We start from the raw sequence: 20,855 nt of genomic DNA, 5'->3' as shown, positions 1-20,855 counted from the left end.
TTGTTGTGGCACACAGGCTTAGTTGATCTGCAGCATGAGGGGTCTTCCCGGACCAGGGCTCGAACCCGTGTCCCCTGCATTGGCAGGCGGATTCTTAACCACTGCGCCACTAGGGAATCCCCAAGAGTGTTTTCAAAGAAACCTTTCTCTCTTTTTTTCTTTTTGACTTTGCAGATTCCAGAAAGAAATTGGAAATTGAAGATTCAAGGAGAGAATGTTGTTTTAAAATATTCTCACTTTCTTCAAAGAACACATGACAAAAACTTAAAAAGGTATTATTAACCAGTAATTTAAATATACATTTAACATTATCAACTGGTATCCCTTAAGGGAACTAATTTTCTAAAGCTATGGATCCTTAAGTGGGTCACAGAATTGACGACAATAGAAAAAGCTGAATTAGAGTCAAATTGATCAGCATACTTTTAGTGCAGTAGTAGCTAATCACTCATTTTCATCCCTTTAAATTCCATTTGGTAAGAATCTCTTGCCTTTCTGTTGTTTATTTTTATTTATTTATTTATTTTTGGCTGCGTTGGGTCTTCGTTGCTGCACGTAGGCTTTTCTCTAGTTGTGGCAAGCGGGCTTCTCGTTACGGTGGTTTCTCCTGTTGTGGAGCACGGGCTCTAGGAGTTCGGGCTTCAGTAGTTGTGGCACACGGGCTCAGTAGTTGCGGCACATGGGCCCTGGAGCACGCAGGCTTTAGTAGTTATGGTGCGTGGGCTCAGTAGTTGTGGCTCGCGGGCTCTAGAGCACGGGCTCAGTAGTTGTGGTGCGCGGGCTTAGTTGCTCCGCGGCATGTGGGATCTTTCCAGACCAGGGCTCAAACCCATGTCCCCTGCATTGGCAGGCGGATTCTTAACCACCGCACCACCAGGGAAGTCCCTTTCTGTTATTTAGAATGTTAGAATATACTGTCTTTTGCTCAATCAGTCAGGTTATGAAAAGAAGGTTACTGTGGGGGGTCCCACTGAGAATCTCTATAAGGCTTGCATTTGGCAACTTGATAGGTAAAAGAAGAGAAAATGCAAGTGTGTCAAAGATCAGGAGACTAGTGTGTGACTTGGTGGAAAAAATGTGAGAACCACTAGACCTGAATGTTAACCTATGTGGGCTCATGAAACATACATGTTTAGAGGTCTATGAATATTTTCTTGAGTTCTACAAAAAACATTTAAAACTCTCCAGAGTGTGTGCATTTTAGACAAAGGACTAAGTGGCCAGTTCAAGGCCTTTCTACTTCCAAGCGTGTGATCCATTTATATCCACAGGATGACTGGAGAATTGAGTGGCTGAGAGACCTTACTCTAAAAGAAAGAAATCAGTACAATTCTGGGGTAGTGCAGATAAACTCAAGGTATTTTTTAAATACCCAAATAAAAGAGCTTGGGCCCTTGTCCCTACCGAGGCAGGAAGTTCAGCACATGCATGAGGTTTTCAAGGATTTCCAGGGAGACGTTGTCTCCTGGTCACCCATCCCTTGGGAATTGTCACCTCTCCCTCTCACCTTCCTCCTGTCCTGCTTCACTCCATAATGGCCATTGCTGCTCCTTCATTCCCTAAGGTGCTTGTATGTAGCCAACTTGGCTGGAGACATAAGGAGAGCTGGGGCGGGGGTGTTGGGAGGGCTACAGCACGACCCAGCTCAGGCAGTAACGACTGACGCGTCACTGTTCCCAGGGTCCTGGGCTCTGGCTACCACAGGAGACTTCATGCCGGCTCGCTCTCTCCGCAGGCCGTTTTGTGCTCAGACCCTCTCTCCCACCAACCTCATAGCTCCTGTGCTCCCAGTTCTGGGTGCTGTTCCCTCACAGGGCACATGGAAACTTCCAATTCCAGTTACCTAATTTGGAAAATATACCTTTGTACCCCTATCCCAATCTAGGACTGAGGCACACTAAAAAAAAATAATAATAATTAAGAAGTTTAGCACTAAACGATAGTGTTGTCTACCTCTGGTCATCTACCCTAGTGGTGGAACCCACAAGCAGGAGCAATTAAATTATGATTTTTACTTTATTGCGTCTCAGATCTATATCTTAAGCATGACTCCTTCCTGTTCTAAATAGAGAAATTCCAGGACCGGAGAGAGGGGGAGGGCTCTTGCCCATGGCTTTGGTTTTGTTGGTGACTTCCTTTGTCTCTTCAGGGTTCGCACTGAGAGGCTGGCCTTGGATCCTGATTGCCCTGCTGCTAGGAAGGCACATGCAGCCAAAAATGAATTTGGGAAAAGCAGCCACTTGCTCCTGTAACCATGGAAAAGCAGGGCCGCAGTGAGATGGAAATAATCCCATCAGAGTCTCACTCCTACATCAAATTGTTGAAAGTCAACCGGGAGCATCTGGTCACTCACGTCCGCAACACTCAGTGTCTGCTGGACAACCTGCTGCAGAATGACTACTTCTCCGCCGAAGACGTGGAGATCGTGTGTGCCTGCCCCACGCAGCCCGACAAGGTGCCGGTGACAGGGATGCCGGCCTTGGTGGCCAGACGGGGCTTCTCCCCATTGACCTGGGTGAAGAGCTTTGGGAGTTGAGTACATTGGGTGGAATTTCCTGCCGGGGCTATCTACCGCACAGAAATGCTTGAGTTACCAGCTTATTCCACAATTACGTATTTCACTTCTGTGTTCCTGAAACACAGCAAACTCTTCTGACCTCTCCATTCTCCTTGCTGGGCGTATTGGTTCTCAAACAACTTGTTTTCCAGTTCACTTTTTAAATGAGTGAATTCTTTAAAAAGAAAACGAGCATGAAACACTAGCAGGGCTGCCCATTCCGTGCCCTTCAACTCTGGAGAGCTGCTCACTGCTGGGAATGGCTCTGAGAATTCCTCTGGTTGAGGAATGGCTGCATCCCAGCCTGGTCCACGGTAAAGAGTCTTCCACACTCCACTGTGGGAAGTCTTCACAGCCCTTAGTTTCACTTTAGCTTTGTGTCATCTTCTGAAAAATAGAATGGCAAGACGAAAACCTCCTTCTTGGGGAGAGGAGTGACAGAATTCATTTGTAACATGATCCTGTTGGGCTCAGAAGAGACTAGAAGGGTTTCTGGGAAAAGCACAGTAGAACACTGTTGTGGGTTTTTTTCCCTGAATTTTTTTCTTTTTTCTTTTTCTTTTTTTTTTTTTTTTTTTTTTTTTGCGGTACGGGGGCCTCTCACTGTTGTGGCCTCTCCCGTTGCAGAGACAGGCTCCGGACTCGCAGGCCCAGCGGCCATGGCTCACGGACCCAGCTGCTCCGTGGCATGTGGGATCCTCCCGGACCGGGGCACGAATCCGTGTCCCCTGCATTGGCAGGCGGACTCCCAACCACTGCGCCACGAGGGAAGCCCTTCCCTGAATTTTTAATAAGACAGAAAGCTTTTGTAAGGTACACCTTACACGGGCGTCTGCTGTCCCCTCGCTGTGTGGCCCAGTGCCCATGTCATTATGCCTAACAGGTGACTTTCTCCCCCTCAGCACTTATTCCCAGAGAGCAATAGTGGTAGCTTAAGAGGGAAAAGGAGAAAAGGAAGGAAAGGGAAATTCCAGGGGGGCGCTCGGCTCTAGCTGTGAGTCTGACCTTTTTATTTTTAGGCTCCGGGAAGCCTCTGGTTTCCTAGAGCTGTGCGGTTTGTTTCTTGCTCAGGGTCCATTTTACAGATCCTGGGCATTTGGCGTGTAGCATCTCATACCAGCTGGGTGGACGGTCAAGCTGGAGGGTGTAGTAAGAGCTCAGAGCCCTGCATGGGAGCCTCTCCAGGGGGCAGACTCCCCTAGTGCCGGCTCACACCTCACTGCTTGTGCCGCACTAGGTCCGCAAAATTCTGGACCTGGTGCAGAGCAAGGGCGAGGAGGTGTCCGGGTTCTTCCTCTACGTGCTGCAGCGGCTCACAGACGCTTACGTGGACCTCAGGCCTTGGCTGTCGGAGATCAGCTTCTCCCCTTCCCAGCTCATTCAGAGCAAAGCTGTCGTCAACACCGATCCAGGTATGAGTCAGCCTCCGGGGGAGACCGCAGCCACCAAGCAAACAAGGCCCCCGGGGCTTGGACATGCTATCTGGGTGGGTCTAGCAGGGTTGATAAAGGTGGGGTCCACCTTGACCAGCCCTGCCTTCCACCTCAGGCAGCAGGCTTGGCTGCTGTGGTCCTTTTAGAAAGGAGAGCTGGTCCCTGTCACCCTAGTGCAGCCCAAGGACCTGTGATTGAGCTGACCACGGATAGCTGGTGTGATTTATGTAGGGAGCCATGGAAGTGTAGGAATGACCTCTGTTCTGACCTCTTTCTGACTTCTGACCTATCTAGACATTTTAGTGGTTGTACAAATTCAAGTTTGCATTTCTTTCCTTCTTGAAGATCTTTCCAAATTTGATTCCAGGCAAAGAATTCTTCTGTCACCCCTGACTGCCAGTCCTTGTTTCCAAAGCACCATGGGCCCCCTTTAGTTAAATGATTAGTTCAACAGGTATTTGATGTACTCAGCATGTGCCAGGGCTGGGTGTGCTGGATGCCAGGGATACAATAGGGAGTATGGTTCCTGCCCTCAGGGACCTCAGAGGTTAATGCAGGAGACTGGCAGTAAATAATGACACGCATGTGTAATTGCAAATGGTGACAAGGACAACGGCAGTTCAAGGTGCTGAGAGAGCCCAACACTGGGACCACAGTCTGGTCTGGGGACCAGGCCGTCATCTTTCCGTGCCTGTGGTCTCTTTACTTCTAGACAGTTGTTGGCAACATACCAGCACTGAGCTTCCAAACTCGTGAGTTTGTTTTTTTGGGTTTTTTTTTGTGTGTGTGGTACGCGGGCCTCTCACTGTTGTGGCCTCTCCTGTTGCGGAGCACAGGCTCCAGACGCGCAGGCTCAGCGGCCATGGCTCATGGGCCCAGCCGCTCCACGGCACATGGGATCTTCCCGGACCGGGGCACGAACCCGTGTCCCCTGCATCGGCAGGCGGACTCTCAACCACTGCGCCACCAGGGAAGCCCCCAAACTCGTGAGTTTTAAAGAATCCAGTTTGACCTTGAAAACAGAAACAAAAGACAGTGTCCCAGAGTGTCAGGTGTGTATTTAGGGGAAACCAGACCAAGAGACAGAGTGTCAGGGACAAGCTCTTGCTTCTGCAGTTACCAGCCGGCCACTGCTAGCGTCTTACTGTTACTGCCCCTGCCCACCTCACTTTGTTACCTTCCCCAAGAAAAAAGGAAAATATTCCTGTGATGAAGAGTCCTTGTAGAAGACTTCTCCACTGGCTCCTTTACCCAGCTACTGTAACAGCTTTGAAAGTATAATTCACTCTACAAGAAGCCAGATGTGAAAGACTACATATTGTATGAATCCATTTATATGGATGTCCAGAAAAGGCAAATTTATAGAAACGGAAAGCAGATCAGCAATTTCCTAGGGCCAGGGGTGGGGCAGAGATTGTCTGCAGATGTACTTATGATGCACTTATGATGGAGAGTGTACCCCTGGATTTTAGTGATGTTTGCGTTAACTCAGTAAATTTATTAAAAATCATTGACAACAATACCTGTTGTAAAATAGGTGAATTCATAGTCTGTAAATTTTGCTTTACTAAAACTGTAAAAAATAGAACTCACCGGGCTTCCCTGGTGGTGCAGTGGTTGAGAGTCTGCCTGCCGATGCAGGGGACACGGGTTCGTGCCCTGGTCCGGGAAGACCCCACATGCCGCGGAGCGGCTGGGCCCGTGAGCCGTGGCCGCTGAGCCTGCGTATCCAGAGCCTGTGCTCTGCAACGGGAGAGGCCACAACAGTGAGAGGCCCGCGTACCGCAAAAAAAAAAAAAATAGAACTCACTTCACAAATTTTAAGCTGACAACCAAGTGGGACTAAGTTGACGGGAAAGGGTTGTAGATGAAATCTGGAAATGTGCAAGTGTGTCCAATTTTTGTTAATTGAATTATCATTAAGACCCAACAACTATTTAAAGGAATTTTGGAACACCCTTTTTTTGTCTGGAGTAAGCTCATTTTGTAGCTCGTTTCTGCTGAGAGCACGGCACTTAGGTCGGCCTCTTACCCCACGTCAGCATATTAACCCATGTGCTTCCCCGTAGGCAAGCCCAGGGCTTCCCCCGGGGCACGTGCTGAGCATCAGTGATCCCCAGGCCTCAGTTCTGGAACCAGGGCCGCTGTGCCCTGTGTAGTGTAAGAAGGCCGGTTTTCACTTTAGTTTGCTCACTCAGTTATGGCGAGGCACAGCCCCTTTGTAGTCCATATCAACGTCAACTCTTGTATCTTATCACAAGAAGTTTCGGTGTTAGGTTTTATGAGACTATTTGTTGTTTTAAGAGCAGTGTCATAAGCACAAGAAAGGTTAGGGCAATTTCTTCCTCAACGATACAAGTTTCAGTGGGGACTGGCTTGCGCTGTTTGAGCAGGACCCTGGGGTTGGGCCGGGGTAGCAGGGGCCACGCGGCCTGGGCGTCACATTTGAGGGCGCTTCAGTTTTTAGCTGGAGTTCAGTGACAACTTGCGCAGAGGAGTAGGGAGCCTGTCTCTGACACTGATCCCAGCTGAATTCTGTCCCCAGGCTGGCCAAATCTGAGGTCAGACAGAGGGGTGGAGGCCCAAGGGCCCGCAGATTCTGGAGCGCTGGCTCTTTATATTTGAGGAGTGCTCGCACTTGGCCTGGGCGCCCAGGCTGTGGGTTTGTTTTCCTGTGTGCTTGCTCCTCCGCCTGAGACCTCCCTATTTGGTGCCCTTTCCACCCGTGTCTCTCTCTCCCCATCTACTTCCACCTCTCACCTGGCGCCACTCTCCCTGCAGTGAGCAGATACAGCCAGAAGCTGCGGCAGCAACTGGGCCGCGACTCCAAGTTCATCCTGTGCTACGCCCAGAAGGAGGAGCTGCTGCTGGAAGAGGTGTACACGGACACCGTCGTGGAGCTGGTCGACTTCGGCAATGAGAGCCTGGGCAGCCTGGGCAGCCTGGCCTGCCTCCTGGACCCCTCCACGGGCGTCCTCAACGAGCAGGGCGAGACCATCTTCGTCTTCGGCGACGCGGGCGTGGGCAAGTCCATGCTGCTGCAGCGGCTGCAGAGCCTCTGGGCCGCGGGCCAGCTGGACGCTGAGCTCAGGTTCTTCTTCCACTTCCGCTGCCGCACCTTCAACTGCTTCAAGGAGAGCGCCTCGCTGTGCCTGCGGGACCTGCTCTTCAAGCACTACTGCTACCCGGAGCAGGACCCCGAGGAGGTGTTCGCCTTCCTGCTGCGCTTCCCGCACACGGCCCTCTTCACCTTTGACGGCCTGGACGAGCTCCACTCGGACTTCGACCTGAGCGGCGAGCCCGACACCTCCTCCCCCTGGGAGCCCGCCCACCCCCTGGTCCTGCTGGCCAACCTGCTCAGCGGGAAGCTGCTCAAGGGGGCGCGCAAGCTGCTCACGGCCCGCACGGGCGTCGAGATCCCGCGGCACCTCCTCTGGAAGAAGGTGCTCCTGCGCGGCTTCTCCCCCAGCCACCTGCGCGCCTACGCTGGGCGGATGTTCCCCGAGCGCGCCGTGCGCCAGCGCCTGCTGGATCAGCTGGAAGCCAACGCCAACCTCTTCAGCCTGTGCGCCGTGCCCCTCTTCTGCTGGATCATCTTCCGGTGCTTCCAGCACTTCTGCGACACCTTCGACGGCTTCCTGCAGCTGCCCGATCGCATGGTGACGCTGACCGACGTCTTCCTGCTGATCACCGAGGTCCACCTGAACAGGACGCAGCCCACCAGCCTGGTGCAGCGGAACACGCGGAGTCAGACGGAGACCTTCCGTGCCGGCCGGGGCACCCTGCGCTCGCTGGGCCAGGTGGCGCACCGGGGCATGGAGAAGAGCTTCTTCATCTTCAGCCAGGAGGAGGTGCAGGCGTCCGAGGTGCAGGAGGGGGACCTGCAGCTGGGTTTCCTGCGGGCCGTGCCGGAGCTAGGCCTCGGAGGGGACCAGCAGTCCTATGAGTTTTTCCACCTCACCCTCCAGGCCTTCTTTGCTGCCTTTTTTCTGGTGGTGGACGACAAGGTGGGCACTCGGGAGCTGCTCCGCTTCTTCCAGGAGTGGGCTCCTCACGGGGAAGCAGTAGCTGCGTCCTGCTATCCCCCCTTCCTACCCATCCAGTGCCTGGGGGGCCGCGGGCTGGCCGGGGAAGACCCCTTTAAGAACAAGGATCACTTTCATTTCACCAACCTCTTCCTGTGCGGGCTGCTGTCCAAAGACAAACAGAAACTCCTGCGGCACCTGGTGCCTGCCACCGCCCTGCGGAGAAAGCGCAGGGCCCTGTGGGCTTACCTGTTCGCCAGCCTGCGCTCCCACCTGAAGCACCTGCCCCGAGTTCGGTCCGGGAGCTTCAGCCAGGTGCAGGCCATGCCCACCTTCATCTGGATGCTGCGCTGCATCTACGAGACGGGGAGCGAGAAGGTGGGGCAGCTGGCGGCCAGGGGCATCTGCGCCAACTACCTCAAGCTGACCTTCTGCAACGCCTGCTCGGCCGACTGCAGCGCCCTCTCCTTCGTCCTGCACCACTTCCCCAAGCGGCTTGCGCTCGACCTGGACAACAACAATCTCAACGACTATGGCGTGCGTGAACTGAAGCCCTGCTTCAGCCGCCTCACCGTCATCAGGTGAGACCTCTAGGTTCCGGGAGCAGCCGGCGGGGCCAGGGCTCAGGGGACACCAGGACTGGCACTGTGGAGCAGGATCTCCTTCCTGGATTATCCTGGAACTCATGAACGGGGGTCTGGGAACATCCGGAGCTTCTCTGTCTCGGGGTGGCAGAGGGTAACGAGCAAAGCTTCGAAGTCAGGTGGACCTGGATGCGCCCAGCTGGGTGTCCTTGAGCAAGCTGCTTAACCTCTTTGAGCTTCAGCGTCCTCACCTGGGAAAAGGAGATTCTCATATCCTAACAATTACAGTAATAACAGTCAGCATTTATTGAGAACGGGTGAAGTGCATTAAAAATATTACCTGGTTTAATCCTTTTAACAACGCTATCAGGTAGGTACTGTTATCATCTCCATTTTGGCAAACGAGGAAGCAGAGGCACAGAGAAGTTAAGTGGCTCAAGGTCACACAGGTGGGCCATGGTGGAGCCAGAATCGTAAAGAACCTTTTGAGATTCATGTGAGGCTCAGAGATAGCCCGTGAAACGTTTCTGGCCCGTGAAACCTTTATGATGGCAGGAAAAGCAGACTTTGTACTTATTAGCGTTAGTTAACTTCCACGAAAAAAGTGGGCAGCCCTGAGCTGCCAGGGGATCTCAGTAAAGAATGCTGACTCTTTATTAGTTTCGGGTTTGATGGTTTAGAGGCAAGAAAAGCCAGTCTCCTTTCTTCTATTAGCATTTTCTGTATTAAATACACCTTGTAAATCTCTACGGGGGTTTCAATTCTCCACTATTTGGCTCATGCATTTCTGAAGAGCAGATGGGATTTCGAACTGATTCCAGGTTCCTGTTACACAAGCGCCAGAGCATACATTGTGGGGGGATGGGGGGGATGTAGGGAGCCCAAACCTGCCCTGGGCTGGGCATTGGAAAGCCTGGAATCTATTCTCTGAGCTCTCAGCCAGCGACTCTCTGTTTGTAGCCTCAGGCAACCTCACACTCAGTGCCTCCCTGTGACCATTTCATAAGATGGAAGCTCTGCGCCAGTATGGTGGTCCCCAGGTTTGCCTCCAAACCAGCACAAGGCAGGAAGAAATGGGCAACCCTAAGGAAGCATTTTGAGCTTCCTGAGGGCATCAGTGAGGACTAGTTTTGGCTGTTAGAGAAAACTCACAATGCCGGTGGCTTAGATAAGTTAGACTTATTTGTCTCTCATGCAAAAATCTAAAGGAGGGCAGTTCTGGGCTGCTGTGGGGTCTCAATGACCGTCAAGAGCCCAGGCTCTCCTCTGCTTACTGCTCTGTTCTCCTCAGTACCTGACTACTATATCTTGGCCCAAAATGCCTGCTCACGGTCCAGCCATTCAGTTGACACTCTAGTCACCAGGAAGAAGGAAGGGCAAAGGACACACCCCATTCTTTTTTTTTTTTTTTTGTGGTACTTGGGCATCTCACTGTTGTGGCCTCTCCCGTTGCGGAGCACAGGCTCCGGATGCGCAGGCTCAGCGGCCATGGCTCACGGGCCCAGCCGCCCCGCAGCATGTGGGATCCTCCTGGACCGGGGCACGAACCCATGTCCCCTGCATCGGCAGGCGGACTCTCAACCACTGCGCCACCAGGGAAGCCCCATTCTTTTTTTTTTTTAATTAATTTTATTGCGGTACAGTTGATTTACAGTGTTGTGTTAATTTCTGCTGTGCAGCAAAGTGATTCAGTTATACATATATATATATTTTTTCATTATGGTTTATCACAGAATATTGAATATAGTTCCCTGTGCTATACAGTAGGACCTTGTTGTTTATCCATTCTATATATAATAGTTTGCATCTGCTAATCCCAAACTCCCAGTCCATCCCTACCTTCCCCACCCTTGGCAGCCACAAGTCTGTTCTCTATGTCTGTGAGTCTGTTTCTGTTTCATAGATAAGTTCATTTCTGTCATATTTTAGATTCCACATATAAGTGATGTTATATGGTATTTGAGTTTCTCTTACTTCACTTAGTATGATAATCTCTAGGTCCATCCACATTGCTGCAAATGGCATTATTTCATTCTTTTCTATGGCTGAGTAGTATTCCATTGTATATATGTACCACATTTTTTTTTTATATTGGAGTATAGTTAACAATGTTGTTAGTTTCAGGTGTACAGCAAAGTGATTCAGTTATACATATACGTGTGTCTATTTTTTTCAAATTCTTTTCCCATTTAGGTTATTACAGCATATTGAGCAGAGTTCCTTGTGCTATACAGTAGGTCCTTGTTGGTTATCTGTTTTAAACATAGAAGTGTGTCTATGTCAACCCCAAACTCCCAATTCATCCCTCCCCTGCACCTTTCCCCTTTGGTAACTGTAAGTTCATTTTCGAAGTCTGTGAGTCTGTTTCTCTTTTGTAAATAAGTTCATTTGTATGTTTTTTTTAGATTCTGCATGGAAGTGATATCATATATTTGTCTCTCTCTTTCTGACTTACTTCACTTAGTACGATATCTCTAGGTTCATCCATGTTGCTGCAGATGGCATTATTTCATTTTTTATGGCTGAGTAGTATTCCATTGTATATATGTACCACATCTTCTTTATCTGTTCATCTGTTGATGGACATTTATGTTGTTTCCATGTCTTGACTATTGTGACTAGTGCTGCTGTGAACACAGGGGCACATGTATCTTTTTGAGTTCTAGTTTAGGACACACCCCATTCTTTTAAGAAGACTTCTCAGCTATTGCTAATGAGACTGCTGCTTAGATCTCACTGGGCAGAACCTAAGCACATGTGCCCAGCTAAAAAATGAGGGATTCTCTAAGTAAGCACAGATATTGGGAGTGACTAGTTGGCTTTGCCACCCTGGGATAGTCATGCAGTGTATGTACACACTGTGCCCCAGCACCAAGGTGGGTACCATGAGTGGAGGGGTTCAGAGTGTCTGACGTGATCATTTTGATTGGCCTAAAAATCAAGCTTTTACCTCTTCAGCCTTTTACTTATCACAGAGGACAGTGTGTAAGAAGTGGCCCAGTTTGGCCCACGGCTTGTGTTTATAGATAAAGTTTTATTGGAATACAGTCACACTCATTTATTTATATATTGGCTGCTTCACTCTGCAGAGCTGAGTGGTTGCGATAGAGACCAGATGGCCTGCAGAGCTTAAAAATTTGTTATCTGGCCCTTTACAGAAGAAAATTGCTGAGCTCTGGTCTGTTCCTTCACCCACCCCTGACCCTCGCCTCATCCCTCACGCTCCTCCATCTCTGAGCCTTACTCCGTCCCTCAGACTCACCTAAATAAAAGGGGTGGAGAATTGAGAAGATCAGGGTAGTTTGTTTATAGAGAGTACTTGGTAGTAAAAAAAATTGTTTTGCATTTTAGCCAAATCAAAATATCCTGCTAGTACAGGGCTTTCAAAGAGCAATCCCAGTACACGCTGGGCCTTGTCCAGGAGATATCCATCATCCTGAGGCCCTCTTTCCCTGCTCCCTCTTGAAGCCTGGCCTGCTGAAGCAGCATGTGCATTAACGAGGAGTGGGAGAGTGTGGACCTCGCACGCTCTCCCTGACCTGCCTCACCCAGCTGTTTCTCCCTTGCCGCTGAACTTCCCGCACAGAACCACACCTCAGGAGCTGTCTCCCTCGATTGACCTTTTCAGGTGGCAAGTCAGGTTTCACACGTGCATTTCCAGATGGAAAGGCTCTTGGCGTTTTGGGTGGGACAGTTCTTGTGGGGACTGTCCTGCCTTTTGCAGGACCCCTAACATTTCTGGCCACACTTGCAAGATGGTGGAGCGTCCACTCCCCCAGCCTTATGACCACTAAATGCAACTCTACACATTTCCAAATCCCATGGCCCCCCGCTGTGCAGTGAGCGCCACATTGACACATGGGCCACCGGCAAATGCAGGATATCAGAGGTGGCTGTCCACACATGTCCTTCCGGTGTCCCTCGTTGCCCTTGTGTTGAATCAGGGCTGTGCTGTAGCCTTGCCAATGGACTGGTTCTCATGGGTCTCTCAGCCCCGTGAAGACCAGGCTCTGTAGGGGCCGTGTGACTGGCTGCTATGGCCATTCTCTCAGGGGGTCATCTGTAGCTGGGGAGACTCCAGGACCTATAGACTTGTGCATCCTTGTGGAATTAACGCTCTTTCACAGTGAGCAGCTGCTCTGATTTTTAACTTTCTTTGCTGTTTTTTTCAGACTCAGTGTGAACCAGATCACCGACAGTGGGGTGAAAGTGCTATGTGAAGAGCTGACCAAATACAAAATTCTGACCTTTTTAGGGTACGTATTTCTCAAGAACACTGTGACAGCTATATAGTAAGAATACAGAGCAGCAGGAAGTTGCCATTCCTGTGGATCACTGGATGGTTGAGGCTGATGGCCCCAGGGTACCAGGAAGAGCACTGAACTGGAAGCCAGGAGTCCTGGGTCCTGCTTTTGGCTCGGCTAGCAGCCCACTCTTTGAGCAAGTCAGGAAATCTCACTGAGCCTCAGCCTTCTCATCCCCCTTGTATAATTGGGATCCTAATGTAGTCAAATAGTTTTACAGGTGGTGATTGAGTGTTGTAATGACAGAATTCCTCGGGATATGTTTTACTGACGTGAGAATACTGTTTATGTGGTAGATTTCACTATGGCGGGTCCATGATCTGTCATCCAGAACCCATGGGGCAAGACACGAATCAGAAATTAGTGCCCATGCTACCTAGCAGTGACATGACCAGTGGGATCTAGGGCAATACCCCATTTTCAGATACTTCAACATTTCTGCAGCAAAAGGTATAAACATTCCAACCAGTTGGGATAAAGACCATGAACAGCTCCACATCGGTTGCCAAAATAGTTACGAAGGTGTTTGGGTTTTCAGAGCCTTTGGGGTTTTGGAGTTTGACAGGAGAGACTGTGGGCCACAGCCTCGCCAGCCCCACAGCTGCTGTTGACTCTCTGAGCTGGAGCCAGCCTGTCAGCTTCCTTGGGCCTCAGTTTTCTCAGCTGTCACATGAGAACACTGAAGCCCTGAATCCCAGGTTGCTTTTTTTTTTTTTTTTTTTTTTTTTTGCGGTACGCGGGCCTCTCACTGTTGTGGCCTCTCCCGTTGCGGAGCACAGGCTCTGGACGTGCAGGCTCAGCGGCCATGGCTCACGGGCCCAGCCGCTCCGCGGCATGTGGGATCTTCCCGGACCAGGGCACGAACCCGTGTCCCCTGCATCGGCAGGCAGACTCTCAACCACTGCGCCACCAGGGAAGCCCCCAGGTTGCCTTTTGGCTCTGGAGTTCTGCCTGACTGTGGAACACTGGAAACCTGTCTGCTTACCACTTTCAACTCCTTTCTGCCTTATTGTTGAATTGGTGTCACGTGGTAAAGTGACGAAGAGGTAGACACTGAGTTGGTTCTAATGCTTAGAAACTTTTACCCCTCAAGATGCCAATCGTGATCTTAATCTGAAAATACCCCTTAACTGCCACTTATCGAGCACTTACATGCAAGGGCTTGGGATGATCTCATACCATCCTCATAACAACCCTGCGAGGGAGCCGTAATTCTTACCGCTGTATTACATGTGGAGAAACTGAGGCACAGAGAAGCTTGGTACCTTGCCCCAGGTCATAAAGCTGGGGAAAGTGGCAGAGTTGGCCTTGAACCCAGCCTGAGACCTCACAGCCCAAAACTCAGGCCTCCACATGCCCTTCCTTTCTCCTTTTGACCTAGACTTTGTACATCAGCAGACAGCACCCACTCACTTTAAAAAATGGGGTCCTAAAAAAAACAATGGGGTCCTAAATTCTCACGGCCATGCTTTCTCTCAAAGCTTATACAACAACCAAATCACCGATGTCGGAGCCCGGTACATCGCCAGAATCCTGGATGAGTGCACAGGCCTCACGCACCTGAAGTAAGTGGGGTGGGCACAGCGAGCGGGGTCTTCAGTAGCTTCTCTTGGTCACCCTTCATTGCTTAAGCAAAGAATAAATGCCACCCTAGAGCTGCCTTCTGCTTGCCCCAGGGCCAAATCAGGTCAAATCAGGACACCTGTGTGTAGAAGGTGAGCTGTGGGTGAGGCTTGGTGTTTGGAAGAGCCCGCTACCATGGGTGGGGGGAGAGTGTGGCATTTTGATCTCATTAACTCCTAACAGGAAGAAAGGCCACAACTATCACCCTTTCTGGAGATCGTTTTCCCCTGAGGAAGTCCCTCATTGTCTTAGTCCATTTTGGCTTGTGTAACAAAATACCATAAATGAGGTTGCTTATAAACACCAGAGATTTATTTCTGACAGTTCTGGAGGCTGGGGAATCTAGGATCAAGGCGCCAGCAGATTAGGTGCCTGATGAGGGCCCAATGCCTTGTTCTTAGATGGTGCCTTCTCACTGTGTCCTCACGTGGTGGTGGAAAAAGGGGAAAGGGAGCTTTCTTGGACTTCACTCATAAGTCACTAATCCCATTTGTGAGGGCTGTGATGAGTGACTTCATCACTTCCCAAAGGTTCCACCTCCTAGCACCATCACTTAGGGGTTAGGATTTCAACATATGGATTCCGGTAGTGGGAGGGGGAGGCAAACCTTCAGGCCATAACATTGCAGAGGAGAGCCTGATCCCTGGCTGCACCACAGGAATGTCCTGCCAAAGGTGTTAGAGCACCAGCCTTGGAGGAGCCTGGTGATGCTGCCCTGGTGATGGTAACCTACCCCTTGACCATTTGCAGTTTAAGTGGGAACCTTCTGGTCTGCTGAAGGAAATGAGTGATGCTCAGCGGTCATTTCAAGAACCTCTGCGGGAACTTGGGTCCCTGAGTCTCTGCAGAGATTGTGACCACCTGGAGAGGAATCCCGACTGGCTTTCCTCAGGGCTTCGGGCCCCTCCCTGAGGGGACGCCCAGGGATGGCTGCTGTGGGTCCCAGGAGAAAGACCACCCCTCCTAGGAGGGCCCAGAGGGGCTCTGTGCCAAGGACGAGGGTGGCTGATGCTGGAGTCCCCTGACAGCTGTAGCTGATGTGTGCATGACTCTCTCTGCAGACTGGGAAAAAACAAAATAACAAGCGAAGGAGGAAAGTGTCTCGCCCTCGCTGTGAAGCACAGCAAATCCATCTTTGAAGTTGGGTGAGTAGAGACGGATGCACACGGGTGTGCGTATACAGCCTGCTCTGTGTACAGGAGCGCCTGCTGGTCTTTTTGTACATCCATCTAGCCAAAAGGACTGCTGGCGCAAGCTGTGGGGCAGAGTCTGCAGAGAGCCTCCATCACAGATGCCCTGATGGCTGGGCCCCACTGGCTCCTGCGTGGGAAATGTTGTGGGAAGTCCCGGGATTGACTGCCACTTCAATCGCATGGACTTTATTTAATTCATGCAAAAAGCAGTATTTATTACCGCCAGCAAATGGAGGGAGCTAGCAAAGGGAGTTTTAGCCCTATGTGGTAAACTTCCTCAGGCAGGTGTGCTTCATTTTAAGATTATATAGTCTCTGGAGGCTTTTTAAAATTTTTTATTTTATATTCGAGTATAGTTGATTAATAACGTGTTACTTTCAGGTGTAGAGCAAAGTGATTCAGCTATACATGTATCTATTATTTTTCAAATTCTTTTCCCATTTAGGTTATTACAGCATATTGAGCAGACTTCCTTGTGCTATACAGGAGGTCCTTATTAGCAGACTTCCTTGTGCTATACAGTAGGTCCTCATTAGTTATCTATTTAAACATAGAAGTGTGTATTTGTCAATCCCACACTCCCAATTTATACCTCCCCTGCCCCCCACCTTTCTCCTTTGGAAACCGTTAGTTTGTTTTCTAAGTCTGTGAGTCTGTTTCTATTTTTTAAATAGGTTTATTTCTATCGTTTTTTTTTTTTAGATTCCGCATGTGATATCATGATATTTGTCTTTCTCTGATTTACTTCACTTAGTATGATAATCTCCAGGTCCATCCATGTTGCTGCAAATGGCATTATTTCATCCTTTTTAATGGCTGAGTAATAATCCATTGTATACATGTACCACATCTTCTTTATCCATTCTTCTGTCTTTGGACATTTAGGTTGCTTCCATGTCTTGGCTATTGTAAATAGTGCTTCAGTGAACATTGGGGTGCATGTATCCTTTTGAATTATGGTTTTCTCTGGATATATGCCCAGGAGTGGGGTTGCTGGATCATATGGTAGCTCTATTTTTAATTTTTTAAGGAACCTCCATACTGTTCTCCATAGCGGCTGTACCAGTTTACATTCCCACCAACAGTGTAGGAGGGTTCCCTTTTCTCCACACCTTCTTCATCATTTATTGTTTGTAGACATTTTGATGATGGCCATTCTGACTGGTGTGAGGTGATATCTCATTGCAGTTTTGATTTGCATTTCTCTAATAATTAGTGATGTTGGGCATCTTTTCATGTGCCTCTTGGACATGTGTTTGTCTTCTTTGGTGAAATGTCTATTTACGTCTTCTGCCCATTTTTTGATTAAGTTGTCTGTTTTGTTGATATTGAGCTGCATGAGCTGTTTGTAGATTTTGGAGATTAATCTCTTGTCGGTTGCATCGTTTGTAAATATTTTCTCCCATTCTGAGGGTTGTCTTTTTGTTTATAGTTTCCTTTGCTGTACAAAAGCTTTTGAGCTTAATTAGGTCCCATTTGTTTATTTTTGTTTTTATTTCCATTACTCTAGGAGATGGGTAGAAAAAAATATTAATGTGATTTATGTCAAAGAGTGTTCTTCCTATGTTTTCCTCTAAGAGTTTTATAGTCTTACATTTATGTCTTTAATCCATTTTGAGTTTATTTTTGTGTATGGTGTTTAAAGAATGTTCTAATTTCATTCTTTTACATGTAGCTGTACAGTTTTCCCAGCACCATTTATTGAAGAGACCGTCTTTCCCCCATTGTATAGTCATGCCTCCTTTGTCGTAGATTAATTGACCGTAGGTGCATGGGTTTATCTCTGGGCTTTCTATCCTGTTCCATTGATCTATATTTCTGTTTTTGTGCCAGTACCATACTGTTTTGATGGCTGTAGCTTCATAGTATAGTCTGAAGTCAGGGCACCTAATTCCCCCAGCTCTGTTTTTCTTAAGATTGCTTTGGCTATTCAGGGTCTTTTGTGTTTCCATTACAAATTTTAAGATTTTTTGTTCTAGTTCTGTGAAAAATGCCATTGGTAATTTGATAAGGATTGCACTGAATCTGTAGATTGCCTTGGCTACCCAAGTTGTTTTGACAATATTGATTCTTCCAATCCAAGAACATGGTGTATCTTTCCATCTGTTTGTGTCATCTTCGATTTCTTTCATCAGTGTTTTATAGTTTTCAGAGTACAGGTCTTTTGTCTTCTTAGGTAGGTTTATTCCTTGGTATTTTATTCTTTTTGATGTGATGGGAAACAGGATTGTTTCTTGAATTTCTCTTTGTGATCTTTCATTGTTAGTGTACAGAAATGCAACAGATTCCTGTGTATTAATTTTGTAACCTGTAACTTTACCAAATTCATTGATGAGCTCTAGTAGTTTTCTGGTAGTATCCTTAGGATTTTCTATTTATAGTATCATATCATCTGCAGACAGTGACAGTTTAACTTCTTCTTTTCCAATTTGGATTCCTTTTATTTATTTTTTTCTTCTCTGATTGCCATAGCTAAGGACTTCCAAAACTATGTTGAATAAGAGTGGTGAGAGTGGACATCCTTGTCTTGTTCCTGATCTTAGAGGAAATGCTTTCAGCTTTTCACTGTTGACCATGATGTTAGCTGTAGGTTTGTCATATATGGCCTTTATTATGTTGAGGTATGTTCCCTCTGCCCACTTTCTGGAGAGTTTTTATCATAAATTGGCATTGAATTTTGTCAAAAGCTGTTCCTGCATCTATTGAGATGATCATATGGTTTTTATTCTTCAGTTTGTTGATGTGATGTATCACACTGATTGATTTGTGGATATTGAAAAAGCCTTGCATCCCTGGGATAAATCCCACTTGATCATGGTGTATGATCCTTTTAATGTATTGCTAGTATTTTGTTGAGGATTTTTGCATCTATGTTCATCAGTGATATTGGACTGTAATTTTCTTTTTTGTGGTAATTTTTTCTGGTTTTGGTATCAGGGTGATGGTGGCCTCATAGAATGAGTTTGGGAGTTTTCCTCCCTCTGCAATTTTTTGGAAGAGTTTGAGAAGGATAGGTGTTAGCTCTTCTCTAAGTGTTTGGTAGAATTCTCCTGTGAAGCCACAGTCCTGGCCTTTTGTTTGTTGGGAGTTTTAAAAATCACAGTTTCAATTTCAGTGCTTGCGTTTGGTCTACTCATATTTTCTATTTCTCCCTGGTTCGGTCTTGGGAGATTGTACCTTTTTCTAAGAATTTGTCTGTTTCTTCCAGGTTGTCCATTTTATTTGCATACAGTTGCTTGTAGTAGTCTCTCATGATCCTTTGTATTTCTGTGGCATTTGTTGTAACTTCTCCTTTTTCATTTCTAATTTTATTGATTGGAGTCCTCGCCCTTTTCCCTTGATAAGTCTGGCTTAAAGGTTTATCAATTTTATCTTTTCAAAGAACCAGCTTTTAGTTTCATTGATCTTTGCTACTGTTTTGTTTCTATTTCATTTGTTTCTGCGCTGATCTTTATGATTTCTTTTCTGCTACTAACTTTAGGTTTTGTTTGTTCTTCTGTCTCTAGTGCTTTATGTGTAAGGTTAGGTTATTTGAGATTTTTCTTGTTTCCTGAGGTAAGATTGTATAGCTATAAACTTCCCTCTTAGAACTGCTTTTACTGCATTCCATAGGTTTTGGATTGTTGTGCTTTTCATTTTCATTTGTCTCTAGGTATTTTTTGATTTCCTCTTTGATTTCTTCAGTGATCCACTGGTTGTTTAGTAGCATATTGTTTAGCCTCCATGTGTTTGTGTTTTTTACAGTTTTTTTTCTTGTAGTTGATTTCTAATCTCATAGCATTGTGGTCGGAAAAGATGCTTGATATGATTTCACTTTTCTTAAATTTACCAAGGCTTGCTTTGTGGCCCAGCATGTGGTCAGTCCTAGAGAATGTTCCATTTGCACTTGAAGAATGTGTATTCTGCTGCTTTTGGATGGAATGCTCTATAAATATCAATTAAGTCCAATAGGTCTAATGTGTCATTTAAGGCCTGTGTTTCTTTACTGATTTTCTGTCTGGATGATCTGTCCATTGATGAAAGTGGTGGGGTGTTAAAGTCCTCCACCATTACTGTGTTACTGTTGATTTCTCCCTTTATGGCTGTTAGTATTTGCCTTATATATTGAGGTGCACCTGTGTTGGATGCATATATATTTACAGTTGTTATATCTTCTTCTTGGACTGATCCCATGATCATTATGTAGTGTCCTTCTTTGTCTCTTGTAATAGTCTTTATTTTAAAGTCTATTTTGTCTGATATGAGTATTGCTACTCCAGCTTTCTTTTGATTTCCATTTGCATAGAATACCTTCTTCCATCCCCTCAGTTTCAGTCTGTGTGTGTCCCTAGGTCTGAAGTGGGCCTGTTGTAGACAGCATATATACGGGTCTTGTTTTTGTATCCATTCAGCCAGTCTGTGTCTTTTGGTTGGAACATTTAATCCATTTACATTCAAGGTAATTATCAATATGTATGTTCCTATTGCCATTTCTTAATCATTTGGGTTTTTTTTTTTTTTTGCGGTAAGCGGGCATCTCACTGTTGTGGCCTCTCCCGTTGCGGAGCACAGGCTCCGGACATGCAGGCCTAGCGAACATGGCTCACGGGCCTAGCCGCTCTGCGGCATGTGGGATCTTCCTGGACTGGGGCACGAACCCGCGTCCCCTGCATTGGCAGGCGGACTCTCAACCACTGCACCACCAGGGAAGCCCGGGTTTGTTTTTGTAGGTATTTTTACTTTCCTTTCTCTTTTGTTCTCTTCTCTTGTAGTTTGACGACCATCTTTAGAGTTGTGTTTGGGTTGCTTTTTCTTTTGTGTGTGTATATCTACTGTAGTTTTTGGGTTTGCTGTTCCCATGAGGTTTTTTAAATTTTTGAATTTTATTTTATTTATTTTTTATACAGCAGGTTCTTTTTTTCCCCCCCACCTCAGCAGACATTTGATTGCCAGTTAACTTTATTTATTTATTGGGAATATACATATCAAGTATATAAAATGGAGTTTTATATACTTGATAACAAGCAATTACAAAGGAAATAGTTTGTACAACTACCACCCAAATCAGTAACCCCCAAAACCCCAAATATGCACACCCCCTTTACAACTTCACTGTCATCTTTGTCTGCAGGCAGCATCTAGTTGGGTTTTGCCTTT

At 47.4% G+C, this 20,855-nt stretch overlaps 1 protein-coding gene across 1 annotated transcript in view; it reads left to right on the top strand.

Annotated features, from left to right (window-relative positions):
* The window catches only part of NOD1 (nucleotide binding oligomerization domain containing 1), a 121,660-nt gene that overhangs the window by 74,068 nt on the left and 26,737 nt on the right, over nt 1-20,855 (top strand). Inside the window, exons 2-8 of the mRNA XM_060108345.1 lie at nt 175-272; nt 2,150-2,455; nt 3,795-3,969; nt 6,772-8,596; nt 12,772-12,855; nt 14,385-14,468; nt 15,588-15,671. Of these exons, the coding sequence (XP_059964328.1) occupies nt 2,255-2,455; nt 3,795-3,969; nt 6,772-8,596; nt 12,772-12,855; nt 14,385-14,468; nt 15,588-15,671 (2,453 nt within the window). The 5' untranslated portion in view covers nt 175-272; nt 2,150-2,254. The remainder of the gene's footprint in view (nt 1-174; nt 273-2,149; nt 2,456-3,794; nt 3,970-6,771; nt 8,597-12,771; nt 12,856-14,384; nt 14,469-15,587; nt 15,672-20,855) is intronic.

This window comes from Mesoplodon densirostris, chromosome 9 (assembly GCF_025265405.1).
Source record: "Mesoplodon densirostris isolate mMesDen1 chromosome 9, mMesDen1 primary haplotype, whole genome shotgun sequence".
NCBI classification, from domain to species: Eukaryota; Metazoa; Chordata; class Mammalia; order Artiodactyla; family Ziphiidae; genus Mesoplodon; species Mesoplodon densirostris.
This window is presented reverse-complemented; position numbering and strand designations above follow the sequence as displayed.